Source organism: Salmo trutta, chromosome 38, assembly GCF_901001165.1.
Source record: "Salmo trutta chromosome 38, fSalTru1.1, whole genome shotgun sequence".
NCBI lineage: Eukaryota > Metazoa > Chordata > Actinopteri > Salmoniformes > Salmonidae > Salmo > Salmo trutta.
In genome coordinates, this window is record NC_042994.1 from 1,847,647 (window position 1) to 1,874,409 (window position 26,763).

General features: G+C 43.7%; 3 protein-coding genes across 4 annotated transcripts in view; all 3 read left to right on the forward strand.

The window, feature by feature from the left end:
* Positions 1-26,763, forward strand: part of LOC115177748 (B-cell receptor CD22-like) — a 234,121-nt gene that overhangs the window by 3,598 nt on the left and 203,760 nt on the right. The gene's annotated exons all lie outside the window — the stretch shown is intronic.
* The window catches only part of LOC115177903 (B-cell receptor CD22-like), an 88,362-nt gene that overhangs the window by 904 nt on the left and 60,695 nt on the right, over positions 1-26,763 (forward strand). The window lies entirely within an intron of this gene.
* On the forward strand, positions 8,937-12,513 carry LOC115177758 (RNA-binding protein SGN1-like). Its single transcript, XM_029738732.1, has 4 exons — positions 8,937-9,085; positions 10,122-10,224; positions 11,737-11,870; positions 12,047-12,513. Exons 1-4 carry the CDS (start codon positions 8,961-8,963, stop codon positions 12,186-12,188), a joined length of 504 nt encoding a protein of 167 aa, XP_029594592.1. The 5' UTR covers positions 8,937-8,960; the 3' UTR covers positions 12,189-12,513.

Sequence of the window (26,763 nt, forward strand, 5' to 3'; positions counted from 1 at the left end):
GATGGACAGGTGAGTCTGTTGGAGTCAGAAGACGACTGTGTATTCTTTGTGGAACATTTCCTTCCTCATGTTGTCTGTCCTCTCTTCCCATCAGGGAGACTCTAGTCCAGTGTATGACAACGTCTCAAGCATGGCCATGAGCCCTACAGACAACCAGGATGACATTCACTACGCCAGCGTCCACTTCTCTCACTCCAAAAACCAGGAAGCGCCTCTGTACTCCACCGTCCAACTGCCTCAACCCAAGAAACAGGAAGAAGATGTCCAGTACTCTGCTCTGAAATTCAACCGCCCCACTGCTGCCACCTGGTGAGCATATTCTGCATTAATGTCATTCATATGCTGCTGCTTATTGTAGGAGATGTCATCAATATGTAAAACAGTTGACCCCTAGTGACCACTAGAGATGTCATTTCCTAAAACTACCAATCCAACAATGGACATCTCAATACAATTACTATGCCATGTCTATAATGAGGTAGTGATGTGATGATGATTTTTCTGCCTGTGTTCCAAATGGCACCCTATTCCCTATTTAGTGAGCCCTATAGGCCTTGGTCAAAGGTAGTGGACTATAAAGGGTATAGGGTGCCACCATTTGGGATGCATTCTTTGTTTCATTTCTGTTTCTCTCTCCTCAGACCCGCAGCAGCACAAGCAGCCGAGGAGGACCCCTCTGTGCTCTACAGTACAGTAAACAAACCCAGAACCAAGAAGACCTGAACATAACAAACCCAGAACCAAGAAGGCCTGAACACAGAAAACCCAGAACCAAGAAGGCCTGAACACAGCAACCCAGAACCAAGAAGGCCTGAACACAACAAACCCAGAACCAAGAAGGCCTGAACACAACATACCCAGAACCAAGAAGACCTGAACACAACATACCCAGAACCAAGAAGGCCTGAACACAGAAAACCCAGAACCAAGAAGGCCTGAACACAGCAACCCAGAACCAAGAAGGCCTGAACACAACATACCCAGAACCAAGAAGGCCTGAACACAACATACCCAGAACCAAGAAGGCCTGAACACAACATACCCAGAACCAAGAAGGCCTGAACACAGAAAACCCAGAACCAAGAAGGCCTGAACACAGCAACCCAGAACCAAGAAGGCCTGAACACAACATACCCAGAACCAAGAAGGCCTGAACACAACATACCCAGAACCAAGAAGGCCTGAACACAACATACCAAGAAGGCCTGAACACAACATACCAAGAAGGCCTGAACACAACATACCCAGAAGGCCTGAACACAACATACCCAGAATGCCTGAACACAACAAAGCCAGGAGGCCTGAACACAACATACCCAGAAGGCCTGAACACAACATACCCAGAAGGCCTGAACACAACATACCCAGAAGGCCTGAACACAACAAACCCAGAAGGCCTGAACACAACATACCCAGAAAGCCTGAACACAACAAACCCAGAAGGCCTGCACTCAACAAGTTAAACCAAAACCTTGTACACTATATATAACAAAGTATGTGGACACCCCTTCAAATTAGTGAATTCGGCTATTTCAGCCCCACACAAGCCTAAGATCACCATGTGCAATACCAAGCGTCGGCTGGAGTGGTGTAAAGCTCGCTGCCATTGGACTCTGGAGCAGTGGAAACGCATTCTCTGGAGTGATGAATCACTCTTCACCATAAGACAGTCCCACGGACGAATCTGGGTTTGGCTGATGCAAGGAGAACTCTAACTGCCGCAATGCATAGTGCCAACTGTTAATAATGGTCTGGGGCTGTTTTTCATGATTCGGGCTAGGCCCCTTCATTCCAGTGAAGGGAAATCTTTACGCTACAGCATACAATTACATTCTAGATAATTCTGTGCTTCCAACTTTGTGGCAACAGTTTGGGGAAGGCACTTTCCTGTTTCAGCATGACAATGCCCCTCTGCACAAAGCGAGGTCCATACAGAAATGGTTTGTTGAGATCGGTGTGGAAGAACTTGACTGGCCTGCATAGAGCCCTGATCTCAACCCCATCGAACACCAACTGCGAGCCAGACCTAATTGCCCAACATCAGTGTCCGACCTCACTAAGGAGAAGCAGAAGCAGGTTCTTAATGTAACTGTCCGGTGAAAATCTCCCTTTTATAAGTTAATATTCTGTTATCTCATACCCAAATAAAGTTGTTGACTTGTCCTGTACTCATATTTGTGGCCAAAGCATGAATTGGAGAAAAAAAACTGGCCAATCAGCAGTCTAGAGGAGAATGAGCTGGCCAATCAGTGGTCTACAGTACATTAATATTGTTTTATGACCAGTATACGCCCACACCATTCTGTTGTTGGGGTACGCCCACAGCTTTCTGTTGTTGGGGTACGCCCACACCATTCTGTTGTTGGGGTACGCCCACAGCTTTCTGTTGTTGGGGTACGCCCACACCATTCTGTTGTTGGGGTACGCCCACAGCTTTCTGTTGTTGGGGTACGCCCACAGCTTTCTGTTGTTGGGGTACGCCCACACCATTCTGTTGTTGGGGTACGCCCACACCAATCTGTTTGTTGGGGTACGCCCACACCATTCCATCACAGAAAAGTTGATTTTTAACATACTTAATTATAATTATTTAGTATGAAAACTATTTCACTTATTTTGTAAGTAATTATAGGTCATATTTCATAGAAATCTGGAAACACTGGACAGTTACTTTAAATTGTGATGATTTAGATGTCAATCAAATCATGTCATAAATAATCATATCTTACAGAATCATGCTGAAATATCACACTCACGGACGCACGTATGCACGCTCACACACAAACACACAAACCCACCTTTTGACAGGACTCCAGGAACTCTTCAATGGTGACCACTCCGTCATTGTTCTTGTCCATTTTCTGACAGAGTGAGACATAGAGTAAAGGATTAAAGGTACAGTCTAACTTTAAGGCTGACAGAGTGCGACACAGAGTAAAGGATTAAAGGTACTGTAACTTTAAGGCTGAGTCCCAAATGGCAACCTATTCCCTGTAAAGTGCACTACTTTGGCTTTTTAATTGTGAGAGATGGTCATCATGCATATTTCTTACTAAATAGCTTGGTGAAGAAATTGTTTAGAAATCTGATCCTAGATCTGTAGTTATGTGTTACTTAGAAGAAGTTGTCGACGTGCTCCTTGGCGGTGTCGTTCTGCATACAGGGGTACGTACACGTTCCCATCTTATCATGGAGCGCATGATATCAGTCATCTCCTGGAATGCACACACCACAGGAAGTTGGGGAGAACAGACATGTGGTACTGACTGGAGCTTAATCAGTGGAATGGTATCAAATACATCAAACACATGGTCTCTGTGTTTGATGCCATTCCATTTCCTCTGTTCCAGCCATTATGATGAGCATGCACATGAACACACAGTCATACACATGCACGCACATAGACACGCATGTTTATATGTGCCTTTGCTGATCATTTGTTAGCATGACCTGGCTAGCCTGCTAAATGTTTGTAGCTCACCGCTAATGATAATGCTAAGGCTACACGGGGGCTGTTCAGTCTGATGTTTGCTGAATATTTGTTAACATGACCTAGCTAGCTTGCTAAATGTTTGTTGCCCACCACTAATGATAATGCTAAGGCTACATGGGGGCTGTTCAGTCTGATGTCTAGCCATAAATGTTCATTGATATGTGATTCAGGCACTGCAATATTATATTATGTGGAGCTTTTTGAATGTTTAGCTTTATAATGTTCAATTGAGAACATTATTTATTGTATTTGTGATGCAGTAGTGTGAATATGTTTCAGCCTAATTGTCTTGTATAGCATTGTGTGTGTAACTTTACATGGTTAATTCTATTTCCATGTATTTTTTCCTCCTAGAAAACCTGTTGTATAAGAACCCAAAGTGAACCGAAGGGCCTTGTTGTGGTCACAATAAAACCCTTTGTCCTGACATCCTTAACCGAACATCCCTGTGGTCCTTGTGGTCCTTCACACATTCCTGAATCATTACCTAGTGTTTAGTAGAGGTCATCCAGAGGTCTTTCAGACCCTTGCAGTTTTTTCCATGTACAAACAGCTAGCTGGAGCTCGTCTGAGCGGTTAGCTGACAATGTCGAGACCCGCTACGTACTTAATGCTGATTGGTTTAGGTTCTGCCCACTATAGTGCTGTCTGGTCAGAACATGGTGTTGAGGCCCGTCACTCTACTCTTTATGGTCACCACCACCACATACATGCAGACACATCTGTTTCCATTTGAAGATGTTTTATATTATTGTGTAGTTATATTCTCTGGTCTCACACTTCAGTAAGGAACTGCATGTCAAAAGTCTGTCAGCAACACAACACTTCTTGTCAAGACTGAAGATGCCGTGCACTAACTAAAGGTGAGGGGAGGCGGTGTCCTGCAGCGCATCCAAGCACCCTGATAGGTTGGATGAACAGCGGTGTGAAGGGTGATTGACAGCGCTGCAGGCCAATCAAGCACACACACACAGTCATACCATGCCCATAGGGCTCTGGTCAAAGGTAGTGCACTATATAGGGATTAGGGTGTCAGTGTAACAGAATGATAGTGGCATGTTGTACTACTACAGACATAAGTGTTTGTGGATTAAATGTGACATTGTCAAGTAGCCAGTGTTGTGTTTCACCATTCTATCTGATGTATTGTCAGTTTGTTATGTTGTTATTAGCCCAACGTTGTTGAGGACATTATTATTAGGATGGTGCAGTAATGTTGAGATGCCAGTAGGGAGAGCTCTAGTCTAGAACACTGGAACCTTCTGTACCACTTTGATACAGCTGATGAGGAGTGTACATTGAATGTGTTTGTAGAATAGAATGAATGACATCATGGAACTGACTAAATGTCAGCAGCATAGCCCCCTGTGTCTCACTGCTGGCTTGTCTCTGAAGCTGAGCATGGTTGGTCCTGGATGGGAGACCAGATGCTGCTGGAAGTGGTGTTGATGGGCCAGTAAGAGGCGCTCTATCCTCTAGTTGTAAAAAATATATATTCCCAAAGGGTTGTGTTTGGGGATGTTCAGGGTGCTGTCATTCAGATGGGACATTAAATGGGTGTCCTGACTCTCTGTGGTCACTAAAGATCACTTGGCATTTATTGTAGGGTTGTTAACACTGGTGTCCTAGCATAATCTGCCCCTCATGCCACCTAATCATTCACAGCTTCTAATTGTCACTTTTAACTATTCCCCAGGTTATTGCTGTAAATGAGAATGTGTTCTCAGTCAACTTACCTGGTAAAAAAAATATATATATATATATATATATATATATATATATATATATATATAGACCTTTGACCTGTTCCATGTAGACCTCAGAGGGTCAAGGCAACACATTCTAAGATATTATAAACATTACAAAAAGTAGGCTATAGTAAACACATTCTAAGATATTATAAACATTCCATATAGTAGGCTATAGTAAACACATTCTAAGATATTATAAACATTCTAAATAGTAGGCTATAGTAAACACATTCTAAGATATTATATACATTCCAAATAGTAGACTATAGTAAACACATTCTAAGATATTATAAACATTCCAAATAGTAGGCTATAGTAAACACATTCTAAGATATTATAAACATTCCATATAGTAAGACTATAGTAAACACATTCTAAAATATTATGAACATTCCAAAAAGTAGGCTATAGTATACACAATCTTAGTTATTATAAACATTCTAAATAGTAGGCTTTAGTAAACACACTGTTTCCATGATTTGATTTTGATTTAATAGGATCCCTAGAAGCAGACACCAATGGCGACAGCTAGTCTTACTTGGTTCCGACACCTAATATGATTCTGTATGTAGTCAATGGAATAAAATAAAAATTGTCAAAGTCTTGGCCATTTAAAAATGTGTAGCACACTCAAATTAAGAAAGGCAACTAGATATGCAGTCTGTTGTACATTTTCTATTGAAATACAGTAACACCCCTTTCTGACTTGCTGTTCTGGTCCTCATGCATGTTAATGTCTTAAAGAGGAAGGACAGTTCTGTATCAACTACTTGTGTTCTGACTACTATAAATATGTATCAACCACAGTACTGACACTTACTAGCAGTTCCCACTCACTACCAGTCAGTTGACTCACTGTACAATACCTCTCCCCTTCAGTCTATAAGTACTCTTGATATCTTGAAATAGGGTTTTTAGTTTTTAGCCACAAGTCATGTACTGAAGGGTCTCAGACTTGGAGTGCTGATCTAGGATCAGGTCCTCCTGGTCCATATAATTATGATCTAAATGGGAAAACTAATCCTAGATCCTACTCTGAGACACTTTGTGAATATGGACACTGTCATATAATGATGATATAAAAGTAGTGTGTGACTTGCTGTTTAGCATCACAGCTTGGGGATAGGAGTTATCATTCAAGCTGGTGGTAACTGCCTTGCTCAAATTGGAAGATTATTCCACCTTGCCAGGTCGGGGATTTAAACCAGCAGTGTTTTAGTTCCCGGCCCAACATTCTCAACCTCTAGGCTACCTGCCGATACCGCTGACACATTCCATATTACCAAACTATTATGATGATGTTATTTACACACCATCCATTCAAGGCTGTGATGATGATGTGTTGTTATAGCTGCATCCCAAATGACACCATATTCCCTATAGAGTGCACTACTTTTGACTAGAGCCCAACCTGCTGCCCCTGATGGTATGTACAGTTGAAGTCGGAAGTTTACATACACCTTAGCCAAATACATTTAAACTCAGTTTTTCACAATTCCTGACATTTAATCCTAGTAAAAATTCAGTTAGGATCACCACTTTATTTTAACTTTTTAGTGACGGGGCAGTATTCGGAAATTCGGATGAATGATGTGCCCAAAGTAACTTGCCTGTTACTCAGGCCCAGAAGGTAGGATATGCATATAATTGGTAGATTTGGATAGAAAACACTCTAAAGTTTCCAAAACTGTTAAAATAATGGCCGTATAACAGAATTGATATGAACTGATATGGCAGGCGAAAACCTGAGGAACATCCATCCAGGAAGTGGGATTTTTTTTGATGTGGGTGGTTTTCATTTGAATGCCTATTGAGTATTTAATGGGTTAGTGATTAATAAGTGATTCATTTTATTGCTATTTCTGACTTTCGTGACTCCTCTACTTGGTTGGAAAATGTTTGTATGCTTTTGTAAGCGGGGCGCTGTCCTCAGATAATCGCATGGTATGCTTTCGCCGTAAAGCCTTTTTGAAATCTGACAAAGCGGCTGGATTAACAAGAAGTTAATCTTTAAGCCGATGTATAAAACTTGTATGTTTATGAATGTTTATTATGACTATTTCTGTATTTTGAATTTGGCGCTCTGCAATTTCACCGGATGTTGTCGAGGTGGGTCGCTAGCGGCATGCCTGCGCCAGAGAGGTTGTGAAATGTCAGAAAAATAGAAGAGAGAATTATTTACTTCAGCTTTTATTTCTTTCATCACATTCTCAGTGGGTCAGAAGCTGGCATACACTCAATTAGTATTTGGTAGCTTTGCCTTTAAATTGTTTAACTTGGGTCAAACATTTTGGGTAGCCTTCCACAAGCTTCCCACAATAAGTTGGGTGAATTTTGGGCCATTCCTCCTGTCAGAGCTGGTGTAACGGAGTCAGGTTTGTAGGCCTCCTTGCTTGCTCACGCTTTTTCAGTTCTGCCAACAAATATTCTATGGGATTGAGGTCAGGACTTTGTGATGGCCACTCCAATACCTTGACTTTGTTGTCCTTAAGCCATTTTGCCACAACTTTGGAAGTATGCTTGGGGTCATTGTCCATTTGGAAGACCCATTTGCGACCAAGCTTTAACTTCCTGACTGATGTCTTGAGATGTTGCTTCAATATATCCACATAATTTTCCTCCCTAATGATGCCATCTATTTTGTGAAGTGCACCAGTCCCTCCTTCAGCAAAGCACCCCCACAACATGATGCTGCCACCCCCGTGTTTCAAAGTTGGGAAGGTGTTCTTCGGCTTGCAAGCCTCCCCCTTTTTCCTCCAAACATAACGATGGTCATTATGGCCAAAAAGTTATATTTTTGTTTCATCAGACCAGAAGACATTTCTCCGAAAAGTACGATCTTTGTCCCCATGTGCAGTTGCAAACCGTAGTCTGGCTTTTTTATGGCGGTTTTGGAGCAGTGGCTTCTTCCTTGCTGAGCGGCCTTTTAGGTTATGTCGATATAGGACTCGTTTGTCTGTGGATATGGATACTTTTGTACCTGTTTCCTCCAGTATCTTCTCAAGGTCCTTTGCTGTTGTTCTGGGATTGATTTGCACTTTTCGCACCAGAGTACGTTCATCGCTAGGAGACAGACACATCGCTAGGAGACGTGTCTCCTTCCTGAGCGATATGACGGCTGTGTGGTTCCGTGGTGTTTATACTTGCGTACTATTGTTTGTACAGATGAACGTGGTACCTTCAGGGATTTGTAAATTGCTCCCAAGGATGATTCAGACTTGTGGAGGTCTATCATTTTTTCCTGAGGTCTTGGCTGATTTCTTTTGATTTTCCCATGATGTCAAGCGAAGAGGCACTGAGTTTGAAGGATTGGCCTTGAAATACATCCACAGGTACCTCAAATTGACGCAAATTATGTCAATTAGCCTATCATAAGCTTCTAAAGCCATGACATTATTTTCTGGAATTTTCCAAGCTGTTTAAAGGCACAGTCAAATTAGTGTAAGTAAACTTCTGACCCACTGGAATTGTGATACAGTGAAATAATCTGTCTGTAAACAATTGTTGGAAAAATTACTTGTGTCCTGCACAAAGTAGATGTCCTAACCGACTTGCCAAAACTATAGTTTGTTAACAAGACATTTGTGGAGTGGTTGAAAACTAGTTTTAATGACTCCGACCTAAGTGTATATAAACTTTCCACTTCAACTGTATGTAAGGAATAGGGTGCCATTTAGGTTGCATACATAATGTTGTGGTGTTATAATGTTGCTGTAATGAATGTGTTTTTCACCATGGTCCCCTTCTCTCCTCTTGTCCTCAGGTCCCCCTGTCCCTCTCTCTGGGTGGGGAACGTCACCGTGGACCTTACTGAGAAACACATATGGGACCTTTTCAAAACGTACGACCATCATGCCCCATTTCCATCTGTTTTTGTTCAGTAGCTGCACCTATCTGTCTTTCTGTCTATCTGTCTGTCTGTCTGTCTGTCTGTCTATCTATCTATCTATCTATCTATCTATCTATCTATCTATCTATCTATCTATCTATCTATCTATCTATCTATCTATCTATCTATCTATCTATCTATCTATCTATCTATCTATCTATCTATCTATCTATCTATCTATCTATCTATCTATCTATCTATCTATCTATCTATCTATCTATCTATCTATCTATCTATCTATCTATCTATCTATCTATCTATCTATCTATCTATCTATCTATCTATCTATCTATCTATCTATCTATCTATCTATCTATCTATCTATCTATCTATCTATCTATCTATCTATCTATCTATCTATCTATCTATCTATCTATCTATCTATCTATCTATCTATCTATCCACTGCTTAGGCTTCTCTTGCTGTGAGTTTCTTGGTTTCTGTAACGCCCTGGCCATAGAGAGGGGTTTTTGTTCTTTATTTTGGTTAGGCCAGGGTGTTACATTGGGTGGGCGTTCTATGTTCCTTTTTCTATGTTTTTGTATTTCTTTGTTTTGGGCCGTGTGTGGCTCCCAATCAGGCACAGCTGAAGTTTGTTGTTGCTGATTGGCAGTCACACATAAGGAGCATGTTTTGCCTTTGGGTTTTGTAGGTAATTGTTTCTGTCTAGTATTTCTGTTGTATAGAGTTAATCCTGATAGGACTGTTTTGCTGTCGTCTTTTGTTTATTTTTGTAGTGTTCTCTTTTTCATTAAAACTCTAATGAACACATCCTCCGCTGCACCTTGGTCTAATTCTGACGACAGCCGTTACAGTTTCTTACATGGTGTGTGGTGATAATCATCAAGAAACATAACATTAACACTTAACATGTTTCACTCAAAATGGCCGCTGGTCCACCATTCTAATATATGACATGTATCTGTTTGTTGAGTTGGAATGGTGATCATTATTCTTTTACGTTCTAATTCTATGTTCTTTACTGTAGGTGTGGAGAAATAGAGAGTATCAGAGTTCTACATGAGAGATTCTGTGCCTTTGTCAACTTCAAGAATGCCAACATGGCTGCTCGCGCCTTGGAGAGGCTCCAGGTGAGTGGTGGGATGAAATATAATGCTTTCTAAATGTCTTCAACTATGTGAGATGTGCTTTCAATTCCTCAGCTTGAACTTTAGAAGTGTGTACTTTTGGGACTATGCTTTTGGTTCTATTGTATGATTGGAACTATGCTATTGGTTCCATTGTACTTTTGGGACTGTTCTTTTGGACTATGCTATTGTACTTTTGGGACTATGCTTTTGGTTCTGTTGTCCGATTGGGAATACTGTTGGTTCCAATGTACTTTTGGGACTATGCTTTTGGTTCCAATGTACTTTTGGGACTATGCTTTTGGTTCCAATGTACTTTTGGGACTATGCTTTTGGTTCCAATGTACTTTTGGGACTATGCTTTTGGTTCCAATGTACTTTTGGGACTATGCTTTTGGTTCCAATGTACTTTTGGGACTATGCTTTTGGTTCCAATGTACTTTTGGGACTATGCTTTTGGTTCCAATGTACTTTTGGGGCTATGCTTTTGGTTCCAATGTACTTTTGGGGCTATGCTTTTGGTTCCAATGTACTTTTGGGACTATGTTCATTTAACCTTTATTTAACCAGGCAAGTCAATTATTAATAACAAATTATTATTTACAATGACGGCGAGGCTAAAGGCCTCCTGTGAGTATGGATAACCCCCCAAAAAATTGAATTAACATAATAATCCAAATCGCCTAAAAATCTGTCTGTTCAAGATAGCGATTTCAGTCCACCGCATCCGCCGATGTCGCACTTCCGCATCTGCGGTGAAAGGTGGCAGAGCGATGTTTGTCAGACCATGAGACATCCTGAAACTAAAACATGATTAAAAATAAGTTTGACTAAAAGGACAACACAGACAGAAGACACTGGCAACAGCTTAAATACACCAGAAAACCAACAGTGTGTCTGTGTGTAGTGTAAAACAACAGGCTTCCTTACATAAGGCAATGCAAACTAGTGTCATGTGGTGACAACTAGAAACAGCTACATGTCTCAACAACCTGTTCATATTTGTCCTTTGAACTCCCCCAGACACCAGGTCCTGGAGTTTTAGGTTGGCTTGGAGGGAATTCAAGATCAGGGGCTGAGTAATGAAAGGGACTATGAGCATAAAACAAGATTTGAGATCTGAGCTTGTATTATGTGTTCTCATTTTGAGCTAGAAGAGCAGGTTTTCTTAAATGAATAAGAATGTACCAGTGTTTGAGCCTGCCTGTTGCTACTGATGTCCACCTGACAGCACTGTAGAGATCACAATGTTGAGTTAGACGTCTCTGCATGATACACAGAGTCAAGAGCCTTCAGTGTAGAGCTTGAGTCTTACTATTTATGTGCATCACCATCGTTCAACACAGAGAGAAAAGTACAACAATTCAACTCCTTTCTGGCAGCAAAGGAAAAACAATCTTTATGCCGGTAATAAAACCCAATACGTTGTTATTGGTTCCATTGTACTGTTGGGACTATGCTATTGGTCCTATTGCATGTATTTTGAATGTGCCTGCTGTTTGTCCTCCTGTCCAGGGTGTGGAGCTGGAGAGCACCAGGCTGGTAATCAGGTACCCAGACCGCTGGATGCAGAGAACCCCTCTCTCTCCTCAGAGGACCAACCCTATAGGCTTCAACACCTCCTCAGCCTCCCAGTACGGCTCCACAGGGTAAGGACATCCATCTGTCATTCAAAACATCATTATTAGTTATTCTATAGAGTGTTACAAATCAACTCATAAACGTTTGAAATGTACAAAATGATGGAAGGAGGAAGCAGGAGCACAGGTGCAGGTGCTTGTGTTTTCATACAGTTTGTCTCTCGCTCTCGCTCTCTCGCTCTCAGGACCAGGACTCCCATCAATGGTGACGAGTGTTTCTTCTGGAGGACCACCGGCTGTTTCTATGGTGACAAGTGTCGCTTCAAACACAAGCCTGACCAGAGAGGAAGAGTCAGGAAACCATGTGTGTGTGAAGTGTCAAAGTGAAGAGGAGTGCACCTCTGATTTCCTTCCCCCTCTCCCTCGGCCTGAGAAGTGAAACATGTCATCATTGATGTCAGATGATGGAGACGATGTCATCATTAGAACCTTGAAGGGATCTTTGCCCAGTGAACCGCCTCTATGATGACCACGTTGTAGACACTAAGGGGGCTGACATCTGTTGTTATCATGTGTTTTACTGTGTATGTATGGTCATGTGACTGGACATGTGACCTGAATCTGTGACCCCTTGTGATGTCACTGTGAGACTCACTGCCAGCCTGATGCCATAGGGTGTTTAGTAATAGCCCCAACAGGGGATAAATAAACAATGCTTTTCAATTGAATATGGGGCATGTCCCAGGCAGACTAAATTGCAGTCACCTGCCTGCTCTCACAACACCTGAATAGGTGTTTGTTTAAGATATCAGATAACCCAATCATGATATAGCAATATCATGCCCTACTGCACAGTCAGTGACGTGGCACGCAACCATTAGTCAGCCTGGAACGTCACCAGTGTCCATGGGGTGTTCTAACATCCACACTAGACCACCTTAAATGAAACAAGTAGTGTGCTACTGTGGATATTGGAACAAGACCCATTACACCTTCCTAATATTGAGGAGTACAGACTGACTGAGAGCATCAATGTAAAATGACAATCTGTCTGTATCCTCTTAGCATGTGGGGGAGCTGGGTGTACAAATGATTGTTTTATTATGTCAATCAGTTGTACTAATTAATAATAAAATACAGTTGAATCCACACACACACACACACATAGGCAGTGAGTTGTCTCATTTCAGGTGGAGAGTTCAGCCCCTGTGAAGAAGAAGGGAGCTTCACTAACAGTTGACATTAATACACTTGTCTCAGAACGATTATTTAGATTCACTGAAATGACCCCAGTTTAACACTGTATATGTGTGTTTTCCTCCAGAGAAGGGTATTCAGTTGTTTAAGCAGGGCCAGTATTCTCAGGCTGTGGACATGTTCTCTGAGGCTATCCACTGTGACCCCAAAGACCACAGGAACACAACACCTTAAAGCTTGACCTCTAACCTCTAACCTGTGACCCCAAACACCACAGGTACACAACACAAAATACCACTATACTCCCACCTGAAATTAGATTTGTGCAATCTTGTCCAAACTTTCTCTATCTCTCTGTATCGCTCTTTCTCTCTCTCTCTCTCACTCTCTCTCTCTCACTCTCTCTCTCTCTCTCACTCTCTCTCTGGTTATTTGGGAATAATTGATACAGCTACGAGTGTTTGGAGCTCTACTCCTCTGACTTATCAGATGCTCAGAAGTCCATCCAGCTTGCTCCTGATTGGCCAAAGTGATGCTTCCACAAAAGGAGGGCACTAACAGGGTTGAAGGTCACTCTGAGCTATCTACTGTGAACATGCACAATGCTTTGTGTGTGTGTGTGTGTTTCTGTCAGAATTCTGACTCTCTCACCATCTCTCTTCCTCCCCTCTCCCCTCTTTTCTCCAGCAGTATGGTGAGGCAGAGAGGGCCATGTAACAAAGTGGAGTCTCCTCAGAGGAGGAAGGGGAGGGCCATCCTCCTTAGTGAATTTCATTTAAAAAAAAATATTAACATTTAAAAAGTTATACTCTTTAGATAAAACTATGTAATCAAATCAATGATTAAAACACACTATTTTGCAATGAAGGTCTATAGTAGCATCAATAGCACTCTGTAGGGTAGCACCATGGTGTAGCTGGAGGACAGCTAGCTTCCGTCCTCTGGGTACATTGATTTCAATACAAAACCTAGGAGGCTCATGGTTCTCAACCCCTTCCACAGACTTACACAGTAATTATGACAAGTTCCAGAGGATGTCCTCCAACCTATCAGAGCTCTTGCAGAATGAACTGACATGTCCACCCAAACAAAGGATCAGATAATTAATCTAGTACTGAAAGCATAAGCTACAGCTAGATAGCACTGCAGTGCATACAATGTGGTGAGTAGTTAACTCAAAGAAAGAGAAAAACAATAGTTGAACAGTTTTGAACAAACACATTTCTTCCAAAATGAAGGAGAAGCAAGATAGAGAGATTTCGTAATTTTTTTTCACTTTCACTTACTTAGCCAGCAAATGCAGCTATCTAGTTTAACCTACTCAAACACTCTGCTCAAACAGAGGGATGCTATGTTAGCTAGCTGGCTATGAATATCCAACAAAACACTGGAACTCTTCCAAGTCAAAGTAAGCTTTTGGTTTTACAAATGTATTGCCATCGGGGCTCGCCTGTGTAAGTGCTAAACTGCTTACTGACTGTACACAGTAACGTTACTGCATGATTTTAGCGGGATTACTAAAGCGTTAGTTCTATTAGTTATTGTAGCGACCTGCAAAGACAGCTAGCTGTGTGTTATGTGTTAGGCTATTAGTTGGTTGTGTTGTTCTTACCAGTACCCAGTGTTCGTGGGGTCCGACATGCCAATCAACCTGCCAATCACGGGAATGCCTGGAATGTTCTGATGCCGGGCATACTGGTGGTTGGTGGAGTGGCGTGGAGGGGGGTGTAGCATGGAAGTTAAGACCAGGTTTAGTCGCTGTTCTCTCTCTTACGTCTGGCCTTCACAAGAGAAGTTCATGGTTGTTTTATAGGGTATCCTTCGCTTATTTGGCGTGGGCTACGCCCAAGCAGTAATCTGTGTGAAGTTGGATTAATAAAACGTAAATTCGTTAACTCAATCCTCTGTCTGGACAATTGTTCCTTTATGATCTAGCCAGGCTATTACACTATGTTGACTATGACGTTACTTTTGCTAATATGGTGACAACGATATAGGGTGTGTCTAGTGGTTTGGCTTGGAAAGGTTTTTTCACCTCGTCACATACAGCTGATATGTTGTGCATTGCTACTATAACAACCTCCACTCTTCTGGGAAACCTTTCCACTAGATGTTGGAACATTGCTACAAGCATTTCGCTACAGCATTTGGCTAACACACGCAATAACATCTGCTAAACACGTGTATTTGACAAATACAATTTGATTTGATTTGATTGCTGTAGTGACTTACTTCCATTCAGCCACAAGAGCATTGGTGAGGTTGGGCACTGATGTTCGGCGATTAGGCGTGGCTTGCAGTCGGCGTTTCAATTCATCCCAAAGGTTTTCGATGGGGTTGAGGTCTGGGCTCTGTGCAGGCCATTCAAGATCTTCCACACCGATCTCGACAAACCATTTCTGTATGCATCTTGCTTTGTACAATTGGGCATTGTCATGCTGAAACAGGAAAGTGTCTTTCCCAAACTGTTGCCACAAAGTTGGAAGCACAGAATCGTATAGAATATCATTGTATGCTGCAGAGTTAAGGTCTCCCTTCACTGCATTTACATTACATTTACGACATTTAGCAGACGCTCTTATCCAGAGCGACTTACAAATTGGTGCATTCACCTTATGATATCCAGTGGAACAACCACTTTACAATAGTACATCTATACCTTTTTTTGGGGGGGGGGGGGGGTTAGAAGGATTACTTTATCCTATCTCAGGTATTCCTTAAAGAGGTGGGGTTTCAGGTGTCTCCAGAAGGTGGTGATTGACTCCGCTGTCCTGGCGTCGTGAGGGAGCTTGTGCCACCATTGGGGTGCCAGAGCAGCGAACAGTTTTGACTGGGCTGAGTGGGAACTGTGCTTCTGCAGAGGTAGGGAGGCGAGCAGGCCAGAGGTGGATGAACGCAGTGCCCTTCTTTGGGTGTAGGGACTGATCAGATCCTGAAGGTACGGAGGCGTCGCATCCCTCACAGCTCCGTAGGCAAGCACCATGGCCATGTAGCAGATGCGAGCTTCAACTGGAAGCCAGTGGAGTGTGCGGAGGAGCGGGGTGACGTGAGAGAACTTGGGAATGTTGAACACCAGACGGGCTGCGGCGTTTTGGATGAGTTGTAGGGTTTTAATGGCACAGGCAGGGAACTAAGGGATCTAGCCTAAACCATGAAAACCAGCCCCAGACCATTATTTCTCCTCCACCAAACTTTACAGTTGGCACTGTGCATTAGGGCAGGTAGCGTTCTCCTGGCATCCGCTGAACCCAGATTCGTCCGTCTGACTGCCAGATGGTGAAGCGTGATTCATCACTCCAGAGAACGTGTTTCCACTGCTCCAGAGTCCAATGGCGGCGAGCTTTACACTTCTCCAGCCAACGCTTGGTATTGTGCACATTGATCTTAAGAAATGGAAACCCATTTCATAAAGCTCCCGACGAACAGTTATTGTGCTGAAGTTGGTCTAGCCGCAGTTCGGAACTCGGTAGTGAGTGTTGCAGCCGAGGACAGACGATTGCTACGCGCTTCAGCACTCAGTGGACCCCGTTCTGTGAGCTTGTGTGGGCTACCACTTCACGGCTGAGCCGTTGTTGTTCCTAGACGTTACCACTTCATAATAACAGCACTAACAGTTGACCAGGGCAGCTCTAGCAGGGCAGAAATTTGACGAACTGACTTGATAAACTGCTGTAAAGTTGGCATCCTATGAAGGTGCCACATTGAAAGTCACTGAGCTCTTCAGTAAGGCCATTCTACTGCCAATGGTTATGGAGATTGCATGGATGTGTGCTCAATTTTATACATCTGTCAGCAACGGGTGTGGCTGAAATAACCTAATCCACTAATTTGAAGGTGTGTTCACATACTTTTGTATATATAGCGTATGTATCCAAAAAAACACATTTCCTGAGCTTTGTTATATCCCCTAGATATAGGACAGTCAATTCAAAACATTAGTCCTTATGATACATTTTTTCACACACTTTTTTTAACCATTTATGAATGTGTTGTTCAATGCGTTTGTCTATAGCAGTAAAGGCCAAATTCAATATTTTATTAAATCATTTTTATGCATTTTATTTTTTTACCTAAAGGGGTACTATAATTCAAAATTAAATAGCTAAATGATACATGGTACGACCAGTAAAATAGCAATAACGAAGCAGCAATAAACAATTACATGAAAAATTATCAATGTCATTTTCAAAAAACACATATCATGCAGACTCAATAATCCCAGACAGACAGACTTAGTGTAACGGCTGTCGTAGGAGAGAGAGGACCAAGGCGCAGCGGGTTGCGTGCTCATCATGATTATTTATTCAATAAATGTGAACACGGAAAAAACAATAAACAAAGACAGACGACAGTTTCACAGGCTACGACAACTAGCAGTGCGAAATACAACTACCCACAAAATACAAACAAAACCCATACCTATATATAGGACTCTCAATCAAAGGCAACTACAAACACCTGCCTCCAATTGAGAGTCCAACACCCAATTACCTAACATAGAAATACTAAACTAGAGATAACATAGACATACAGAAAAACATAGAACATAACCCAAAACCCGGAAATAATAAAACAAACACCCTTCTAATCAAACCACCACCCCGAACCAACCAAAACAAATACATTTAACATTTAACATTTAAGTCATTTAGCAGACGCTCTTATCCAGAGCGACTTACAAATTGGTGCATTCACCTATAATATCCAGTAGAACAACCACTTTACAATAGTGCATCTAAATCTTTTAAAAGGGGGGGGGGGGGTTAGAAGGATTACTTTATCCTATCCCAGGTATTCCTTAAAGAGGTGGGGTTTCAGGTGTCTCCGGAAGGTGGTGGTTGACTCCGCTGTCCTGGCATCGTGAGGGAGCTTGTTCCACCATTGGGGTGCCAGAGCAGCGAACAGTTTTGATTGGGCTGAGCGGGAACTGTGCTTCCTCAGAGGTAGGGAGGCGAGCAGGCCAGAGGTGGATGAACGCAGTGCCCTTGTTTGGGTGTAGGGCCTGATCAGAGCCTGAAGGTACGGAGGTGCCGTTCCCCTCACAGCTCCGTAGGCAAGCACCATGGTCTTGTAGCGGATGCGAGCTTCAACTGGAAGCCAGTGGAGAGAGCGGAGGAGCGGGGTGACGTGAGAGAACTTTGGAAGGTTGAACACCAGACGGGCTGCGGCGTTCTGGATGAGTTGTAGGGGTTTGATGGCACAGGCAGGGAGCCCAGCCAATAGCGAGTTGCAGTAATCCAGACGGGAGATGACAAGTGCCTGGATTAGGACCTGCGCCGCTTCCTGTGTGAGGCAGGGTCGTACTCTGCGAATGTTGTAGAGCATGAACCTACAGGATCGGGTCACCGCCTTGATGTTAGTGGAGAACGACAGGGTGTTGTCCAGGATCACGCCAAGGTTCTTAGTACTCTGGGAGGAGGACACAAGGGAGTTGTCAACCGTGATGGCGAGATCATGGAACGGGCAGTCCTTCCCCGGGAGGAAGAGCAGCTCCGTCTTGCCGAGGTTCAGCTTGAGGTGGTGATCCGTCATCCACACTGATATGTCTGCCAGACATGCAGAGATGCGATTCGCCACCTGGTTGTCAGAAGGGGGAAAGGAGAAGATTAATTGTGTGTCGTCTGCATAGCAATGATAGGAGAGACCGTGTGAGGATATGACAGAGCCAAGTGACTTGGTGTATAGCGAGAATAGGAGAGGGCCTAGAACAGAGCCCTGGGGGACACCAGTGGTGAGAGCACGTGGTGCGGAGACAGATTCTCGCCAAGCCACCTGGTAGGATCGACCTGTCAGGGAGGACGCAATCCAAGCGTGGGCCGCGCTGGAGATGCCCAGCTCGGAGAGGGTGGAGAGGAGGATCTGATGGTTCACAGTATCAAAGGCAGCAGATAGGTCTAGAAGGATGAGAGCAGAGGAGAGAGAGTTAGCTTTAGCAGTGCGGAGAGCCTCCGTGACACAGAGAAGAGCAGTCTCAGTTGAATGCCCAGTCTTGAAACCTGACTGATTAGGATCAAGAAGGTCGTTCTGAGAGAGATAGCAGGAGAGCTGGCCAAGGAAGGCACGTTCAAGAGTTTTGGAGAGAAAAGAAAGAAGGGATACTGGTCTGTAGTTGTTGACATCGGAGGGATCGAGTGTAGGTTTTTTCAGAAGGGGTGCAACTCTCGCTCTCTTGAAGACGGAAGGGACGTAGCCAGCGGTCAAGGATGAGTTGATGAGCGAGGTGAGGTAGGGGAGAAGGGCTCCGGAAATGGCCTGGAGAAGAGAGGAGGGGATAGGGTCAAGCGGGCAGGTTGTTGGGCGGCCGGCCATCACAAGACGCGAGATTTCATCTGGAGAGAGAGGGGAGAAAGAGGTCAAAGCACAGGGTAGGGCAGTGTGAGCAGGACCAGCGGTGTCGCTTGACTTAGCAAACGAGGATCGGATGTCGTCAACCTTCTTTTCAAAATGGTTGACGAAGTGATCCGCAGTGAGGGAGGAGGGGGGGAGGGGGAGGAGGATTCAGGAGGGAGGAGAAGGTAGCAAAAAGCTTCCTAGGGTTAGAGGCAGATGCTTGGAATTTAGAGTGGTAGAAAGTGGCTTTAGCAGCAGAGACAGAAGAGGAAAATGTAGAGAGGAGGGAGTGAAAGGATACCAGGTCCGCAGGGAGGCGAGTTTTCCTCCATTTCCGCTCGGCTGCCCGGAGCCCTGTTCTGTGAGCTCGCAGTGAGTCGTCGAGCCACGGAGCAGGAGGGGAGGACCGAGCCGGCCTGGAGGATAGGGGACAGAGAAAATCAAAGGATGCAGAGAGGGAGGAGAGGAGGGTTGAGGAGGCAGAATCAGGAGATAGGTTGGAGAGGGTTTGAGCAGAGGGAAGAGATGATAGGATGGAAGAGGAGAGAGTAGCGGGAGAGAGAGAGCGAAGGTTGGGACGGCGCAATACCATCCGAGTAGGGGCAGAGTGAGAAGTTTTTGATGAGAGCGAGAGGGAAAAGGATACAAGGTAGTGGTCGGAGACTTGGAGAGGAGTTGCAATGAGATTAGTGGAAGAACAGCATCTAGTAAAGATGAGGTCAAGCGTATTGCCTGCCTTGTGAGTAGGGGGGGAAGGTGAGAGGGTGAGGTCAAAAGAGGAGAGGAGTGGAAAGAAGGAGGCAGAGAGGAATGAGTCGAAGGTAGACGTGGGGAGGTTAACCTCTCTGGGGTATGTGGGACGATTTCGTCCCACCTACGTAACAGCTACTGGAATTCCAGTGGCGCGATTTTTGAATCGTTAGAAATACTATAACTTCAATTTCTCAAACATATGAATATTTCACAGCTATTTAAAGACAAGAATCTCGTTAATCTAACCCCACTGTCCAATTTCAAAAAGGCTTTACAACGAAAGCAAAACATTAGATTATGTCAGTAGAGTGCCCAGCCAGAAAAAATCTGACACCCATTTTTCAAGCTAGCATATCATGTCACATAAACCCAAACCACAGCTAAATGCAGCACTAACCTTTGATGATCTTCATCAGATGACACACCTAGGACATTGTGTTATACAATACATGCATGTCTGTTCAATCAAGTTCATATTTATATCAAAAACCAGCTTTTTACATTAGCATGTGACGTTCAGAAAAAGCATAACCACCGCAAACTTCCGGGGAATTTACTAAGAGTTTGCTAAATTACTCACGATAAACGTTCACAAAAAGCATAACAATTATTTTAAGAATTATAGATACATTACCCCTCTATGCACTCGATATGTCCGATTTTAAAATAGCTTTTCGGATGAAGCACATTTTGCAATAATCTAAGTACATAGCCCGGCATTACAGGGCTAGCTATTTAGACACCCGGCAAGATTAGCCTTCATCAAAATCACATTTCCTATAAGAAAAATGTTCTTACCTTGCTTGTTCTTCATCAGAATACACTGCCAGGACTTCTACTTCAATAACAAATGTTGGTTTGGTCCCAAATAATCCATCGTTATATCCAAACAGCGACGTTTTGTTCGTGAGTTCTAGAATGCTTTTTCACGGTCCCGCGCATGGCGCGTTGGCTTGTCAAAAATGTCTAAATATTCCATTACCGTACTTCGAAGCATGTCAACCGCTGTTTAAAACCAATTTTTATGCCATTCAACTCGTAGATTAGTGATAATATTCCGACCGGGAGTATGCATTGAGCCTAAACAGCCGAATAAAATTTCTCCTCAGAAGCGACTCATGCACGCGCATCATTGAAAGGTCCTCTGAGCATCCACTTACAAAAGGCGATAATATGTTTCAACCTGAGGCTCCCTCGTAAACCTTCAGGGTTTTCGCGGGCTCTGAGAGCCTATTGGAGCCCTGGGAATTGTCACGTTACAGCTAAGATCCTTACTTTTCAATAAAAAGATGCAAGACGCACGACTCCTTGTCAGACAGGGTACTTCCTGCTTGAAACCTTGTCAGGTTTTTGCCTGCCATAGGAGTTCTGTTATACTCACAGACACCATTCAAACAGTTTTAGAAAATTCAGAGTGTTTTCTATCCAAACCTGAACAATAATATGCATATTCTAGCTTCTGAGTTGGTGTAGGAGGCAGTTAAAAATGGGAACATATTTTTCCAAAATTCTCAATACTGCCCCCTAGCCCAGACAGGTTAAAGTCACCCAGAACTGTGAGAGGCGAGCCATCCTCAGGGAAGGAACTTATCAAGGCGTCAAGCTCATTGATGAACTCTCCAAGGGAACCTGGAGGGCGATAAATGATGAGGATGTTAAGCTTGAAAGGGCTGGTAACTGTGACAGCATGGAATTCAAATGAGGAGATAGACAGATGGGTCAGGGGAGAAAGAGAGAATGTCCACTTGGGAGAGATGAGGATTCCAGTGCCACCACCCCGCTGGCTCGATGCTCTAGGGGTATGCGAGAACACGTGGGCAGACGAGGAGAGAGCAGTAGGAGTAGCAGTGTTATCTGTGGTGATCCATGTTTCCGTCAGCGCCAGGAAGTCTAGGGACTGGAGGGTAGCATAGGCTGAGATGAAGTGAGCCTTGTTGGCCGCAGACCGGCAGTTCCAGAGGCTGCCGGAGACCTGGAACTCCACGTGGGTCGTGCGCGCTGGGACCACCAGGTTAGAGTGGCAGCGGCCACGCGGTGTGGAGCGTTTGTATGGCCTGTGCAGAGGGGAGAGAACAGGGATAGACAGACACATAGTTGACAAGCTACAGAAGAGGCTACGCTAATGCAAAGGAGATTGGAATGACAAGTGGACTGCACGTCTCGAATGTTCAGAAAGTTAAGCTTACGTTGCAAAAAATAAAATAAAAAAATAAAAACTTATTGACTAAAATGACGAAAATGATACAGTACTGCTGGTTGGTGGAGTAGGCTAGCTAGCAGTGGCTGCGTTGTTGACTTTGTTTGAATGTGTAGCTGGCTAGGTGTAGCTGGCTAGGTGACCTCGATAGTTTCAGTACTACACCTTGTCATGATACAAAAGCAACTTTGTAGCTAGCTAACATAACACTAATCAAGACGTTCCTTTGTAATGTATTTAGTTTCTACAGTGTTACTCGTCGGTAATAGTTGGCTGGGTTTGGAAGAATGGCGTCGCGGGGGACGGCAATAGCTGGCTAGCTAACCTCGGTAATTACTAAACTACACAATTATCAAGCTATGACAAAGACAACTATGTAGCTAGCTAGCCAACACTGCACTAGTCAAATCGTTCAAATCGTTCCGTTGTAAAGTATTGGTATCTACAGCGCTGCTAGTCGGTAACGGTTGGCTAGCTGTTGGCTATATACCCTCTGCCACGTCCTGACCAAACTACAATACAAATAATACCTAAATACTGATCAGGACGTGACACTTAGCTATATGCATTAGTGAGCTAAAGACACCTCTTTCACACAAGCACACACTGGAAACTCAGAGCAGCTTGCCTTGGCCTTGGCATAATCTCAGCTCACTGTTGTCTGTTGTTTCTAGCTAGCTAGCTAACGTTGATAGCTAAAAGTTAGCTAACTAGCTAGCTCACTAGCTAACTATGGAGTATTGCTGTAATTCAGCGGCAGCTTATCGTATTGTTCACAATCCAGTCCATTCAGAATAGCTGTGTGATGCACAAAAATGCTTGTTTATCACTGAATAACAGCAGCTTCATGTAGCTAACAAGCTAGCTGAGCTCACTAATTCACTCAATTCAAACGCCAGTTCAACATAAGTCCCAATAACACAGTATTTTTACGTGCCTGCCTGGTTTATTCTATATTTTTTACATTTTCAAATGTTATTTTACCTTCTATTTTGTATATTTACATCGGACTAGTAGGGACATATGAAGCCAAATATACCAAATATACCTTCAGTACCACTTTGTTGCAGCTGATGAGGAGTGATGGGAATGGGTCACATTTTGTCTCTTGTAAAACATGTAGGCCCACTCCTCAAATAAAGAAATGTAACTACAGTATGCTGACTTCAGACCATTTTCTATTTAGACACAGTAACATCCCTTATGTGACTTGCTGTTCATGCATGTTAATGCCCTGACTAGGCTACTTTAAAACGTGTCAACCACAGAACTCACACTTAGGCTACGCCTGCTTCTACTAATACTTACAGTAGACTACTTCTTGTTTCCACGCAGTGACAGTACGTTCACTAACTGTTCAAAACCTCACCCCTTCACTTCACTCTGTAAGTACACTTGACGATATCTTGGAATATAGTTTTTATTTTGATGTTTTTAGCCATACATCACATGACTTACTGTATCTTTGTACTTGTTGATTTATTTTGAACTGTGTTTTGGTTGTTATATCAGGGCCTGTATTCATAAAGTGTCTCAGACGGTCCATATCATTATGATCTAAAAGGCTAAACTGATCCCAGATCAGCACTGCTACTCTGAGACACTTTGTGAATACTGACCCTGGACTGTGGTTTCATGTGTTTAGTTTAGTTCAGTTTATTCAATTGCATGTATAAAACATGATCAGTATAGTATGCCAGTAATACCCAGATCTCCATTCAATAGGGTCATGTTCACTGTCAAAGTATAACAGGGTCAAGTATAACTGTGTGTGTGTGTGTGTGTGTGTGAGTGTAAATGTATTTTTACATATTAATCTGATAGTGGTATGTACAGTCACGACCAAAATGATTGGGCCCCTGACAAATACTGAGCTATATTGTATGCTACAAAAGATGGGATGTACGTTGTACATGTGGTTTCATATAAAGACTTGTGCATGCTATTTTAAGAGCTCTGAGAGCAATGGATTGTGGAGACATTTTGAAAATGGCCCTAAAGTGTGTTTAGGAGTAGTATTAACATGAGACACAGTGATGGTGGGTTGTGTTTAGGAGTAGTATTAACATGAGACACAGTGATGGTGGGTTGTGTTTAGGAGTAGTATTAACATGAGACACAGTGATGCTGGGTTGTGTTTAGGAGTAGTATTAACATGAGACACAGTGATGGTGGGTTGTGTTTAGGAGTAGTATTAACATGAGACACAGTGATGGTGGGTTGTGTTTAGGAGTAGTATTAACATGAGACAGTGATGGTGGGTTGTGTTTAGGAGTAGTATTAACCTGAGACACAGTGATGGTGGGTTGTGTTTAGGAGTAGTATAAACATGAGACACAGTGATGGTAGGATGTGTTTAGGAGTAGTATTAACATGAGACACAGTGATGGTGGGTTGTGTTTCGGAGTAGTATTAACATGAGACACAGTGATGGTAGGATGTGTTTAGGAGTAGTATTAACATGAGACACGGTGACTGTGGGTTGTGTTTAGGAGTAGTATTAACATGAGACACTGATGGTGGGTTGTGTTTAGGAGTAGTGTTAAATCAAATCAAATTTTATTTGTCACATGCACTGAATACAACAGGTGTAGACCTTACAGTGAAATGCTTACTTAAAAGCCCATAACCAACAACGCAGTTTAAGAAAATACTCCCCAAAAAGGAAGAGATAAGAATAACAAATAATCAAACCCACAAATGCTGATGCTCCAGATACTCAACTAGTCTAAAGAAGGTGTGGTGGTTAATTTCTTTACTATCAAATAAGGAGAGACAAACTTATCACACCAGTCAGAGTTATACTTAAACTAAATATTTTATTACATTTACATTTACATTTAAGTCATTTAGCAGACGCTCTTATCCAGATAGACTTACAAATTGGTGCATTCACCTTATGATATCCAGTGGAACAACCACTTTACAATAGTGCATCTAAATCTTTTAAGGGGGGGGGGGTTAGAAGGATTACTTCATCCTATCCCAGGTATTCCTTAAAGAGGTGGGGTTTCAGGTGTCTCCGGAAGGTGGTGATTGACTCCACTGTCCTGGAGTCGTGAGGGAGCTTGTTCCACCATTGGGGTGCCAGAGCAGCGAACAGTTTTGACTGGGCTGAGCGGGAACTGTGCTTCCTCAGAGGTAGGGAGGCGAGCAGGCCAGAGGTGGATGAACGCAGTGCCCTTGTTTGGGTGTAGGGCCTGATCAGAGCCTGAAGGTACGGAGGTGCCGTTCCCCTCACAGCTCCGTAGGCAAGCACCATGGTCTTGTAGCAGATGCGAGCTTCAACTGGAAGCCAGTGGAGAGAGCGGAGGAGCGGGGTGACGTGAGAGAACTTGGGAAGGTTGAACACCAGACGGGCTGCGGCGTTCTGGATGAGTTGTAGGGGTTTAATGGCACAGGCAGGGAGCCCAGCCAACAGCGAGTTGCAGTAATCCAGACGGGAGATGACAAGTGCCTGGATTAGGACCTGCGCCGCTTCCTGTGTGAGGCAGGGTCGTACTCTGCGAATGTTGTAGAGCATGAACCTACAGGATCGGGTCACCGCCTTGATGTTAGTGGAGAACGACAGGGTGTTGTCCAGGGTCACGCCAAGGTTCTTAGCACTCTGGGAGGAGGACACAAGGGAGTTGTCAACCGTGATGGCGAGATCATGGAACGGGCAGTCCTTCCCCGGGAGGAAGAGCAGCTCCGTCTTGCCGAGGTTCAGCTTGAGGTGGTGATCCGTCATCCACACTGATATGTCTGCCAGACATGCAGAGATGCGATTCGCCACCTGGTTATCAGAAGGGGGAATGGAGAAGATTAATTGTGTGTCGTCTGCATAGCAATGATAGGAGAGACCATGTGAGGATATGACAGAGCCAAATGACTTGGTGTAAAGCGAGAATAGGAGAGGGCCTAGAACAGACCCTGGGGGACAGCAGTGGTGAGAGCACGTGGTGCGGAGACAGATTCTCGCCACGCCACCTGGTAGGAGCGACCTGTCAGGTAGGACGCAATCCAAGCGTGGGCCGCGCCTGAGATGCCCAGCTCGGAGAGGGTGGAGAGGAGGATCTGATGGTTCACAGTATCAAAGGCAGCAGATAGGTCTAGAAGGATGAGAGCACAGGAGAGAGAGTTAGCTTTAGCAGTGCGGAGAGCCTCTGTGACACAGAGAAGAGCAGTCTCAGTTGAATGCCCAGTCTTGAAACCTGACTGATTAGGATCAAGAAGGTCATTCTGAGAGAGATAGCAGGAGAGCTGGCCAAGGACGGCACGTTCAAGAGTTTTGGAGAAAAAAGAAAGAAGGGATACTGGTCTGTAGTTGTTGACATCGGAGGGATCGAGTGTAGGTTTTTTCAGAAGGGGTGCAACTCTCGCTCTCTTGAAGACGGAAGGGACGTAGCCAGCGGTCAAGGATGAGTTGATGAGCGAGGTGAGGTAGGGGAGAAGGGCTCCGGAAATGGCCTGGAGAAGAGAGGAGGGGATAGGGTCAAGCGGGCA